Source organism: Herpailurus yagouaroundi, unplaced genomic scaffold, assembly GCF_014898765.1.
Source record: "Herpailurus yagouaroundi ecotype Mexico unplaced genomic scaffold, PumYag 196, whole genome shotgun sequence".
NCBI lineage: Eukaryota > Metazoa > Chordata > Mammalia > Carnivora > Felidae > Herpailurus > Herpailurus yagouaroundi.
In genome coordinates, this window is record NW_024412427.1 from 12,699,629 (window position 1) to 12,712,746 (window position 13,118).

Genomic DNA, 13,118 nt, shown 5'->3' on the forward strand with positions numbered 1-13,118 from the left:
ATATATATATATATATATATATATATATATATATATTTGAGGTATGTAAGCTCTAGGCCCAAAGAGGGGCTCAAACTCTTGACCCAAGTTAAAAAGTCCCAGGCTCTACCAACTGAGCCAGCCAGACGCCCCTAGCCTCTGAGTTTTTTTGTTGTTGTTTTAATTTTTTTTAATGTTTATTTTGAGAGAGAGAACAAGCCAGGGAGGGGCAGAGAGAGAGAGAGAAATTCTAAGCAGGCTCTACACTGTCAGTGCAGAGCCTGATGTGGGGCTCGAACTCACGAACTGTGAGATCATGAGCTGAAAACAAGAGTAGAATGTTTAACTGACTGAGGCACCCAAGTGCCCCTAGCCTCTGAGCTTTTAAAAGTTTCCAGTCTGAATGTTACTCAGGAGGGTGCTAGCCAAGATTATCTGGGTCAGATTAAGCCTTGACTGCAAAAGGGCAGAGAATAGTGAAAAACAAGTTTCTCTCCAGCAGGAAAAATAGCTTTGAAGACTTCAACATGGGTTTTTAAGCAATTATTTTAACATGGGAGTGATCTCTTTATTGCAGGTAGAATATGTGAGTCCCCTCTCCAAAAACAAAACAAAAAGTATGACTTCAAGGCCTAAGCTTTCCAAACGTATGACAAGTTTCCTGAGCTAAAAACTGGTGTTGGGAGGTCTTGGCTGCTTTAGGCACTTCACAAGCTCAAGGGAGAGAAGACTACAAAACTAAGTTATAATACAGTGTGCTTTGTGCTAATATAAATTCTCCTATCTATCCACAGGGAAGGAGGACTCAGATCAGGAAAGGGCTTCTAATCCTGCCTTGAATCGGGGCAAAGAAGGCTTCCTGGGAGAGTAAGAACTGGAGGACTAGTTTGGCAAGCAGGCTGTTCCGGACAGCATGTGCAAAGACTCAGATGCCCACCTGTTTCCCTTCTGCGATGCTGAGACCTCAGGATGAACCAAGGCTCAGAGAGGACACTAGGTTATAAGGCCTGAAACACTGGGATTTATGCATGGCTCTGTATATTTCACAAGTTTCAAAAATAAACAAGGGCAATGCGTGGTTCTAGAATGGATACTGGATCAGAAAATATATTTCTGCAAGATCCCTTCCACGGGACTCTGGGGTGCCAGATCCCAAAGCCACCCCCATCAATTCTCCCTAACAAGGAGCAAGGGGACCCTAACATGATCGAGGGGTAGGGGGGTGGGGGTGGTGATGAACACAACTTGAACACAGGAGGTTGTTGCATCATCAGCCCAGCACCGGGGGGATTATTGCCCTGCTCTTCCTTAAGACTTTAATACATGAATAAATATCGGATGTCACCATCACTACCAGCACCCAGGCATTAACACTGCGTTGACTAGTGGCTTTTGTTATCACAAAGCCATCCCGTACACACGAGGGCTTACTACATGCCAGGCACCAGACAAAGCTCTTTACCCAGATCATGCCCTTGAACACTCACAGCAGCCCTAGGAAGTGGGCAGGATTTATGCTCCTTACCTGCTAAAGATGTTATCTTCCTGGATAGAGCTCCAGACAACTGGAAGACTGTTCCAGAAAAGGCCTACAGGTAACACGAGGTCCAACCCCTTCCCCCGGATCAGAATGTTCCTCGCATTTTCCCCCTTGCCGTCAGGCCAGGGATCATGGAGACACCAACCTAGCCCCCCATCTCGTTTAAAGAACAGCTCCGACAGCCCCTCCAAAGCCAACCCCCAACCTGCCCCACAAATGGACCAGGCCACCCAAGAGCCCCTCACCTGGAGGGCTAGTCCACCTCCTCTCTTGGGGATTCGAGGCCGGGGCTGTTTATTTCGTTTCATTCTGCCCTGGTATTCGGTGCAGCACTGCACACCAACCCGGCTTAATAGGGCAGCCGAGGCCCCTGGGACCTCAACACCTCAGGAGTGCCAGCTCGCTTGCTAATTGCCAACCGTCTCACCATGGTGTCTTGCGAAACGTTTCTCATCCCCCATTCCAACAGTGGCCTTAATAAGGCCCACAACTACAGTCATGGAGGTGGCCAGGACTAGAACACTTTTTACAGGAAGAGACATATAGTTGCCACATGCAGCTGATGTTCAATTGACTCATTGCATGTGCAGCCGTTTACAAACCTTTTTCCCTCGGCAGGCATCAGCTGACCGAGATGAACCTTGGGACAGGCACTGAAATTTTTCACTGGCTCCTAGTCCCTGACCAAAGGCTAGATCTAGTAGATCTAGTGATAGGACTGTGGCATGATGGGCTGGGGTATTAGGACACCTGGCTGGCCCGCTGGGTAAGTCCTGCAGAGCAACGGGGATACTCTACCCAAAGAGGTGCGGCCACAGGTTAGATTCCTAGGGCCATTACCGTGAGTCCTGTGACTGAACAGGGACAGGACAACTTGGGAGTAGTGCGTCCGGGTGCAAGGGATTCCAACCAAGGTGTAGAGAACTGGGAGGAGCAGCCTTGGGATTCTGGAGTCCTTAATCATCTTGATCAGCTACCCAAGAGCTATAAGAAACAGCCTGGAGCGGTGCTCTGGTGGCTCAGTCCATTGAGTGTGACTGTTGACTTTGGCTCCGGTCATGATCCCAGAGTACTGGGACTGGGCCCGGCATCAGCAACAGGCTTGAGTGTGGAGCCTGCTTAGGATTCTCTCTCCCACTCTCCCCGGCTTGCATTCACTCTCACTTCTACACTGTGCTTGCTGCGTGAACCAAGGGCCTACTTCGACTCCCACCTATTCCACTGGAATCAGGCCCTCCCACGTCCCACCCATCTGACCTGCAAAAGAAGGGACACCAGACTGTTAGAGAAATACTGATTTTAATTCAACATAAGGTAAACTCTAGGCATCTGTCATTTTTCAGCCTAAAAATTAGCAAGACTGTTGAAACAAGGCACAATTTTCCCCCATACTTGTTACGTGGCTCCAGTTAAAAAAAAAACTTTTTATGAAAATGTTAAAACATAAAAATAGAAGTCTGTGATTTAAAAAAAAAAAGTGTATAAAAAAATTCCCACAAAACCTGTCAACGTTGTTCCTTATTCTACAAAATAGCACCAGTAAGAAGAGTAAAAGGTGTTAAAAACCATTACGACAGCATTTCTGAAATGCAGCTTTCCCGACCTCCCATTCCCCCTAAAAACAACTTCTCATGGAATACAAAAGGACTTTAAAATCTCTGGAAGGAGGGTCGAGCTTTTATTGCAGTTTCCCCCTGCAATCTCTTAGATGAGGGGAGAGTGCAGGGAATGTGCTTGTGCCCCGGCTGTCATTGCTTCTCAGTTTAGAAAAAGGCTGAGGAATTGGGGTATCCTACTTCTAATGTGGAGACCTGTGCCTGCAGAGTAGTCTGGAAGGGTGCATTTTGGGGGTGGGCAGGGATGTCTTACCTAAGCCTACTCCTTTGTTCCCTTCTAGTGGGGAAGAGGGAGATAGCGAGAAGCCATACCTGTCCGCATAACATATGGCAATTTATACCCAGCCCACCCCTTCCTGAGCTCCCCGGAGGGTTCTATTGCAGTCACTGGGAGGGATATCGCTAAGGGTGGTCCTCCCTGTGGGTCTGTTGGGGGGAAAATAGCCCTGAATGTGATGATGAGGTCATCCCTGCTGAAATCATCATCATTACAGAAAATACTCTACACGGGCCCTGACAGCGGGTCCCAGCCCTTTATACTGAGGCCAGGGGAATGTGCTAGGGAAAATTCAAGAACGACATAGACATCATCTCCTCTTCTGCTAGCCCTAGGAAGAAAAACACCCAGGGCCCTTAAAATGTCCCTTAGCTACATGTCTACCACTGCAGTCCTGGGAAACAAGGAGCCGCAGATGTTTTTTAAAAATCATAGTCTTGGGATAACTGTCTTGGGTGATTTTTCAGCATTAACCTGAGTATTGGAGGGCTGTTGGCACTGTGGTTTTGGTATCTTAGCCATTGTTTCTCTGAGCGGTAAACCCGGGAGGGGAAAAAAAAAAAAACCCATCTTACTACCTACTTCAAGTTTTAAAAATTTTAGAAGACAAAACGAGCACCGTGTTTGGCCACTCCTAGCAGCCAGGTCTGAATTGTGCACAAGGAGGCAGCACCTCAGGCTTTCCCTGCCAGGAGGGGGTCGCACGGCTCTGCTCCTGCCAAGGATAGGTGGCGCAACCCCACAACGCGGAGCAGAGGAAGGGCAGAGCTGAGGCTGTACCTCCTGGGTCCTGGCTCTGCCCCACATGCCCCAGTGCTCCTGGGCTCAGGGTGCCTGGGGGCTATTCACAGGCAAAGTAGTCCTTCAGGGGGGCGAAGAGGTGTCGGATGACAGGCACACTCCAGGACCTCCCAAGCAGCTTCTGGCGGGCACCCCGGCCCATGTTGGACACATCCGTGTAGTGTACAGGAAAGCCGAAGATCCTGGCGGGAGGCACCAGAGTACAAAGACAGGGAGTCAGAAGCGCCCCCCTCCACCACGCTTAGCACCTCTGGAAGATCTTAAACGTGAACAGTATGGCACTGTTCTTTCTGCCCTTTATCCCATCAGGCCAACCAGGCCTGCACACGAGCCCACTCTTGACCCCCAGAGGTCAGGCCCACCGGTTCTTCAGCACATGAGGGCAGGGTTCCTCTATGAGGATGTCTGTTTTGTGCATACCCAAGCCTTAGCACTGTGCTCCTGGCGCACAGCTGGTGCTCAGTGGACCTTTCCCATAAGAATGAGTGAATAAAATGAATGGATGGATGAGTGAATGCATGCCAAGAAAGCCAGACAGCAAGCAAAGAGACATGTATCTGCCTTCAAACCACAAGATGAGAAAAGTTAGGCAATCTCCCTAATAAGAAATAAGGACACTTCCAGAAATGGATCAGCATGTGCTCAAATAATTAACCGTGACTACATTGACTTATCCTGCATTTTCTTTCTCTCTTCAAAGCCAGTTGTTAGATCAGGGTCCAAGCTGGACGTAACGCAGGTGGCAACCAAATATACCAAGAGCTTCCTCTATGGGATTCTACCAGGCCTGTTGAGAAGCTACAGATACACTGGACCTCAGTCTTTCCTGGCTTTACAAACTAACCCCTTTAGTGTGCACACCAATGGGCCAATGGCTGAATGGGTTTGAAGAAACCTGCCAGAGATGTAACACCTTAGGCTTCTGTCTTGTTTAGCCTATAAACGACAGCCATCTGCACCAGCCCCCGTATCACAGAGCCAGCCGAGCATGTTAGGTTTAGGTCTCAAAATACAGAATAACCCACGAGATGAATGACAAGAATACCCACCAGTTTCTTTCTACAAATCAGAACTTAACTTTAAAACTAAGAAAACTATTGTTAAATCAAATTAGAAATAAAACCAGCTGTAGGACCGAACTAACTGGAATAAAAGTACTCTTATCAAATCCTGAGACACAGCCAAAAATGTAAAAAGTAATATTCATAGCCCTTCCTACATTTTGAACAATAAGGGAAAACAAAAGAAAAAAAAAATTGAAACCAGAATAGGAGAATTGAAATCCAAGAGCTAGTTTTTTGAATCAAAATAGTTTTAACTACCAACTTAGCCAAGTAAATGGAAGAAGATGACAGACTGTGGCTAAGTAGGAATCAGCTTTAGAACCAACAACTTGGCCGAAGGGATCTTCTCATAAAGACCAATGGCAAGTCAATGGGGTTTTCTTTAGCTGGTTCCTCATACATTCTGGAACCCCAACATGTTGGGGGAGGTAAATGCCAGGGCAGCACAGCCAGAACACAGAGAGATGGTGCCATCTAATGACCTCATGTTCAGATTCCTCACCACCACCACCCTTCTGTCATTTCTACCAGGAAAATCAGCACTAACTCTGAAAAGGTATTATTCCCAGCCCCAGGAACATAGGTCAGGGAGACCGTGCAGAATTAAGGCAAGCACCTGGCCATTTGTCCTGCCATCCTTAACCACGTGTTCTTCCCCTTTCTCTCTGCCTGTGGGATTTCCCTCTTCACGTGCAGCCCTGCTCACCTTTCTAGCTCAGTGCACCACAAAACATCTTCTTTGCCATTCATGACAACAGGGAAAAGTTGGTTTTTCCCCTGTCTGATCGAGTTCGACTTGGTGGTTATTGTCTGTACTTTCTTTAACTGGAGAACAAAACGACATCATGGAGTGAGCACAGAATGAAGGATTGGAGTCAAGTCAAGGCTCAAAAGCACCTAGGGAAGATGCAGGAGGGAAGGCAGGTGTGGGAGAGAGGGGGGCAGGGATGGGCTCACAGAGGGAATGAGAAAAGGAGAGCTGGAAGGGCAAGAACATTGTGTTTCCCACAAACACCAAGAAGTTAATGAACATGAAGGACCAGCCTCACAGAGAACAGCAGATAAACAAAACAGTGACCATGAATGAGATCACATGGGGGCCATGAAAACACCAGAGTTATTGACCAAGCAGGATTAAGCAAAAGTAAAAAAAAACCCACCCAGATTGTAGAGAATGGCCCACTGGGTTTTGAAGGAATGAAACTTAGCTTGATATAAACATTACATTTATGGAGGTCTTGTAATTAACTATGACTTAACAGCAGACATTTTTTTTTTTTTTTTTTTTGGCAAAGGTAGAATTACTTGTTTGTTACCAGGAGGATGAGGTGAAATAATCTGTGTCTCTATTCACAATTGGAAAGTCTAGTTGCCTTTTCTCATGGTGATTATTTGTTTATCAAGAACCTCTCCTACCGTTGTGCTTAAAGATGGGAGAGAGCAATGACATGGTGAAAGAGGCCCAGCACCAGGGAGTCATGTGGGGGGCGGGAGGGGAGGGGTGGCAGGAACAAACTGGACACCACGGTCAAGTCCTCGCTTGGAGGTCACCAAGTGTGTTTCCAGAGACCATTTGTTAGAACGTCTTACCTTTGCTGTCCTATTGAACTCCAAGCAGTCCTGCAGCTCGAGTTTATCATTCTTTGATGCTATCACGGGCCTGGGAACATCCAAAACCCATTACTTTCTACCAACTACAAAGGGGCCTCGGCTAGGCGCTCCCCAAGGTGGGAGTGAGGGCCAAAGACTGCAAAGTGAGCTCTGGCAGTGAACTTGCTACAAATTCCTGATAAAAAAAAATGAGCCTCGCAAGAGCACATGACTCTGCAACAAAGCTATGGACAGACTAGCCCCTTGAAGAGGCAGCCCAATGTCCCAGAGCAAATGCTCCCCGTTTCCAAATTTTAATATTAGGCAGAGCTCTCTTCCCTGAGAGCAGGATGAGGGAAAGCACACTGGAAAAGGTCAGGAAACCCTTCCAGTCCAGCCCCAACTGTTCACTGGCTGAGTGACCTTGAGCAAGTTAGGCCCCCTCTCTGGGCTTCATCAGGAACTTGGGTTAGGTCTTTGTGGGTCTACTCGTTACAACTAGCACATCAAACCCATGATTTGGTGGCTTACACTAGGGGGTGGATGGGGCCTCCAGAAGCTTTCATGGCTAAAAGGAAGTACAAGTAAGAGAGACAGGAGGTGGGTTCACAATACTACCAATCACTCTTTTAACTTTTACCATTGAAACCTGCAAATGGAGAAAGGCAGACAGATGTCTGAGAAGGGGAAGGGCTAGAAATTGAGGAACCAAGGGGTTCAGCAGTTCCAGAGCAGAAAACCAACAGAAGGTCTGAATGCACAGAGTTCACGAACACCACAGCAACCCCTGTGTTAGGAACTTCAAGGCCAAAAGGCAATCAGATGTAAGAATGAATATGGTGCCCATAGGAGGGGCCTCTGAATCACACAAAACATTCCCCTAGATTCTGTCAGAGATTCCCTTGACCTCACCTTCCAAGCTTCAAAATGCCTGCCTACCCGAATCTTGAGTCTTCCATGAACCCAAGGGAGTGAAGGCAGCTTGGACTCTACACAACCAAGGTGTGTAGACTAATGGCTGGGTTTGGGTCTGTGATCACCAGGTGATGGCTGGGTCACCCCTCCTACAGCCCTGCACAGCACAGCTGTAGCCATTCAGTTCTCACAATTGGGCAGAAAGCTGTGGAGACTGCAGACTCCTTTCATCTGATACCCTACGCCCAATGGGTCGGCAAATTCTGTTAGTCCTACCCTCACATTACCCACAATCTGATCCATCCGTCCTGCCGAATTCCACAGGACTCCACCACCACCCCCCACCCAGAGCCATACTCGCATTGTGTTGAGTATGTATGGGTGGTGCCTCCTGGGGCCCTCCTCTGAACACCCACCCTCACTGGTCTCCCCATTGCTGCCCTCATCCTATTGTCTATCCTTCTATGAGCAAGTACCATGAACATGAGATCCAACTCTCACCTGCTTAAAACGGTTCACGAATTTCTATGCGATGACCCAGAAGGGCCACATAACTTGGCCCATACTTCTGAGTCCTTTGCCTTACTGCCCCAGCCACTCTGGCCCCTGGAACAGTTCTTGAGCCGGTCTTCCAATGCATTCTTCAACATCGCCCCTTCCCCTATTCCTTCTTCCCGGAATGTTTGTCTTTCCCTCTAATAGCCGCGTGGCTCTATTCTTTCATTTAACACCCTGCCGGAAGGAGAAGCGTCCCCACTGGTTCCTACGATGCCCCCACCTCCACCCATGACTGCAAAATTATTTACTGTCTTCTCTACCCATCTGCCATGAGCATGTCAACTCCATAAGAGCTGCGACTGACATCTAATGTGCATACCACTAAGCTGGCAGCACATACAGCAGTGGCTGGCACAGAGGGCTCAAGTGTTGAGTGAAAGAGCCCACTTCAGGGGCGCCTGGGTGGCTCAGTCGGTTAAGTGTCCGACTTCGGCTCAGGTCATGATCTCGCGGTTCGTGAGTTCAAGCCCCGCGTCGGGCTCTGTGCTCCAGCTCGGAGCTCCGTGCTCTGTGCTCCAGCTCGGAGCCTGGAGCCTGTTTCAGATTCTGTGTCTCCCTCTCTCTCTCTGACCCTCCCCCGTTCATGCTCTGTCTGTCTCTGTCTCAAAAATAAATAAACGTTAAAAAAAAAAAAAAAAAAGAAAGAAAAAGCCCACTTCATCCAGACATGGACATTTTCCATTTCACTGGCTGATCAGCCAAATAAAAACACAGCCTACCCAACAGAAATCCTACAAGCTATTCCAGCACCTTCTCCCCTCTGTTCACACTTTGCTAAATGCCTGAAAGTTATTATGCTTTCAGTCCTTCTTTCTAAAGGAGAAATTTCTTTAAGCCCAACTCATTTGCAAGTCTGGGATGTCACATTAAACATCACATTGTGTATCTTAATCAGCAGGTTGTTCTCCTGGAAACCACATATAGGAGATAACGAATCCTCAGCAATGCCGTTTACTTTGTGGCTTTGAACATGAAAAGATTGATAAAAAGTTGTGAAAACTCTTGATTAAGAAAATCCAAGGGAGACAGGTTAGCACGGTTCTGCCACCTGGCTGGTCACCACAGGCCTCATCCAGGGATCACTTCATCTAACAATTTACTTTTATTTCCCAATTGGATACCAACTGGGAGAACAGGTGGGGCATTAGCACTCTGCTCTATCCCAGCTCCAGGCACTTTTAAGAACCTGCCCCATAGGCAGAGTGGTAACAAGTCAGAGAAGACTAAGGAATCCTGGCCTCCGATTTCCATGTAGTTGCTGTACTTCCCGACAGGCATCAACCACAACACCAGTCTGAATCCCAGCTGGGGCCATTTCTCAGCAGATTTAGTGCTTTCTAGAAGGTTTGAATGATTCTCTGGGTCACAAGACTTCACAGTTAGGGCTCACACCATTAGTTACAATTAACTCGGCCGTTACCTGACCCAGCATGAGCCCCTTGTTACCTGTTCATTCCAGGCAGGTTGCCCCAGAAGTAGCGGGCCCTGTGAGCAGCAGACACTTTGATGGCATCGATCATCACTGGGTTACACTGCAGAGAGAAGGGCAGCAGCTGGGAGCTCATGTCAGTATTCAGGTGTAAGCCAGGGTGGGGCTTGACCGGGGCAGGTGACAGGGCAGCCTCTGCTACAGAAGAGGCATGGTTCCCCTCAGCAAGAGGAAAGACCAATTCCCATCAAGAATCTAGCTGGGTGCGCCTGGGTGGTTCAGTCTATTAAAAGTCCGACTCTTGATTTCAGCTCAGGTCTTGATCTCACAGTTGTGGGATCGAGCCCCGCATCAGGCTCCATGCTGATAGCATGGAGTCTGCTTGGGATTCCTTCTCTCCCCCTCTCCGTCCCTCCCCTGCTTGTGCTCTCTCTCTCTCAAGATAAATAAACTTTAAAAAAAATGGTGACAATCTGGCTGGAAGACAGAAGTGCCCAGATATTAATGGTGGCAAGAGACACCCGACCGGACCTGCAGGTTCTAAGAGAGGATATACCCTCGGACAAGCCAGATAATTACAGAATGTGCTATATGTACAGGGAGTAAAAGTAGCTCAAAATTGAAATCTGTCAAGTTGGAAGGTGGGTGCAGGAATATAGTTGGCAAAATATGGCTTCCATCGGCCCTCTGCCAGGTTCACACACCATGAGGGAACTAAGGAGCCAGTTCAATAACCTCTCTAGCTGACTACAGGCTATAAAGTTTTGGAGGAAAGGAATTAAATGCATAAAAAGCATTTACTATAATGCTTGATGATATTGTGTCAATGAACTGCTGGCAGCCCCTTAAAACAGCAGTTCTCAGAACAGGGAGGAGAAAAATGACCCCAGAGTGAAAAACAAAGTTTAGTCAAATCCCCTGAGGCTTCCAAAAGTAGGGAGATGAGGATTTCATCATCAGACTTCAGGGGGATTCAGGGTGAGGTCGAGATCAAGTTGTCTTCCATGTACTAAAAAGAATCAACCCACCTGACTCCATTAGTTTTAGATTTTTGGATTTAGCCATGTCCTCCATCTAGAACCCAAAGTCATTCCCCAAAGCGGAAACACCCAACCACCCCCAATGCCAGCAGGACTCACCCACCCATGCACTCTGGATACTCAGGACCCCAGGTCCCTTACCTCTAGGAAACGAGAGATATCCCTCTTGTCACCGACCTTCATGGCTACCACATTCTCAAACATCCAGAAGAAGGGCCGGTCGTCACCCTCCTTGGGGCGTGTGTAATTCAGCAGGTGGTAGAACTCAAAGAAGAGCCGGCCGGTGCCCTCTGAGCCCACAAAACAAGATAGCAGAGCCAGGTTCAAATCCTTCAGCCCACCCCTCCATAGTGAGACCAGTGGGTTCCCCAGGGATCACCTGACTACAGCTGATACCCTACAGTCTTTCTACCTGCAGTCTTTTGGAATGACTAAGGACATGGGCATCAGCAGTGCAGTATTTACTGGTATCTCTGGGGGACAGGATTTACTATGGACAAGGAAAGAGCCAAGAGGTAAGGTTGGCCAGAAACAAATAGTTCTTTCTTAGACCACTCCTCCTGGACCAGCACTCAGGTGACATAGGGTCAGCTGGGATACTCACCGTACAGGCCTTTCCTGGCTGGGTTCACATTTGAGAGATCATTGCATGGGCTTCCACCAATCACCAAGTCAAAGGGGCCCCATTCTTCAATCTGTGAAAGAAAAACACTCTTAGGGGAGGGATGGAGGTGATGATGGAAGGATGCAGCCTAGGTTCCAAGCAACTATCAAGAAAACCCATTTTTTTTAAGTTTATTTATTTTGAGAAAGACAGGAAAGGGCAGAGAGAAAGAAATAAAGACAGAATTCTAAGCAGATTCCCTGCTGTCAGCACAGACCTGATTTGGGACTCGAACTCATAAACCATGAGATCATGATGTGAGCCACTTCAAGAGTCAGATGCTTAACTGACAGCATCACCCAAGTGCCCTGAGAAAACCCACTTCTAGGGGCACCAGGCTGGTTCAGTCAGTGGAATATGCGATTCTTGATCTCAGGCCTGTGGGTTCAAGCCCCACAAAGGGTGTGGAGCCAGAAAGAAAGAAAGAAAGAAAGAAAGAAAGAAAGAAAAAGAAAGAAAGAAAGAAAGAAAGAAAGAAAGAAAGAAAGAAAGAAAGAAAGAACAAACCCACTACTAGAATCTTGTTTGGTCATTTATTTCCCCCAACTCCATTAATGACCCAGGAAGACCTAATGCTCCAGACACGCTAAGATCTAAATCTTTATGAATAATTTCCAACCTGTGGATCTTGGTACTAGAGCTTGACGTAAACCCACGTTCTCTCTTCTACCATAGCCCTGGGCATGGAGAAGGGGACCACATAGCCATAAGGACTTGTGGGGCTCAGTGCTGAAGGAGGAAGAGGGGGTGGGGCAGAGCCCAGCAGGGGTGCAGGCAGCCCTCACGTTTCTCTTTGTGATGTTCCTGACGTCATTCACATATTTGATGTTGCCCTCATGCTTGACAGTTCCAACAGCGATGGATTCTTCACACACTTCGGAGGCGACGTACTTCTCCACTTTGATGCCCAGTTCTTTCAGGACCAAGTACCCTACAGGGCATCAGGGACAGAAACCGCATTAGGGTTGTCCTCCATGGGGCCCTCCCTGCAGTTGATTCTAAGCCATCTCTAGAGCTCAGACCAGACCCAGCAAGGACATGGCTGTCCTCGAGAACTCGGGCGGATGGCACAGAAACCACACACTGGCCACACCAGGCTCTCTGGTTTGTGGAGTTTCATGAAGAAAATGTATGGATAACTGGCGTAGCCCACCGGCAGGATCTAGCCAAGACTCCAGCACCTACCACCCAGCACAGTCAAACACAGACACACGGACAGGAATCCTCACCAAAACCATGTTCAGAAAACTCTTAAGGTCTGGTGGCATGGCCAAAGCTTAGTCCTACTATGGGTTATCTGTGCCGACACAAACAAGTCTTTATAAGGCCCAACAGAGTGGAGAAAAGCTACCAGTAATGACTGGACCCAGTCATTAAAAGCTGTCGCTGAGTTGGGAATCTGGACACCAATGTACACACATGAAGTACAAATGATGCGAACTGCACAGCAGCTCATTTCTACTTCTTCCTGCTCTGGTAATATGGAGATGTTCCTAACAATGCATCACAGGGTGGCTTTGAGGATTAAATGAGTTAAATTGGGCCAACTTTCCAGGACCAACACGCACGTTGGCTTGTGCTCATTCTATACTTGGGCAACCTGGGGATGTGGAAGGGAACCAAGACTACAGATACTCAGAACTGC

The 13,118-nt window shown here is 47.9% G+C and overlaps 1 protein-coding gene across 11 annotated transcripts in view; it reads right to left on the reverse strand.

The window, feature by feature from the left end:
- Positions 1–2,799: 2,799 nt before the first annotated feature.
- DNMT3B (DNA methyltransferase 3 beta) overlaps positions 2,800–13,118 on the reverse strand; it is a 41,850-nt gene continuing 31,531 nt past the window's right edge. For 8 of the 11 annotated variants that reach the window (XM_040447345.1, XM_040447346.1, XM_040447353.1 and 5 more), the window contains 7 exons: positions 12,259–12,404; positions 11,414–11,504; positions 10,951–11,099; positions 9,787–9,872; positions 6,868–6,937; positions 5,984–6,102; positions 2,800–4,395 (listed from right to left, as the gene is read on the reverse strand). In XM_040447345.1, the coding sequence (XP_040303279.1) occupies positions 4,254–4,395; positions 5,984–6,102; positions 6,868–6,937; positions 9,787–9,872; positions 10,951–11,099; positions 11,414–11,504; positions 12,259–12,404 (803 nt within the window). In that variant the 3' untranslated portion in view covers positions 2,800–4,253. Of the gene's footprint in view, positions 4,396–5,983; positions 6,103–6,867; positions 6,938–9,786; positions 9,873–10,950; positions 11,100–11,413; positions 11,505–12,258; positions 12,405–13,118 lie in introns of those variants that run through there. The other 3 variants (XM_040447349.1, XM_040447348.1, XM_040447350.1) reach the window with 2 other exon arrangements.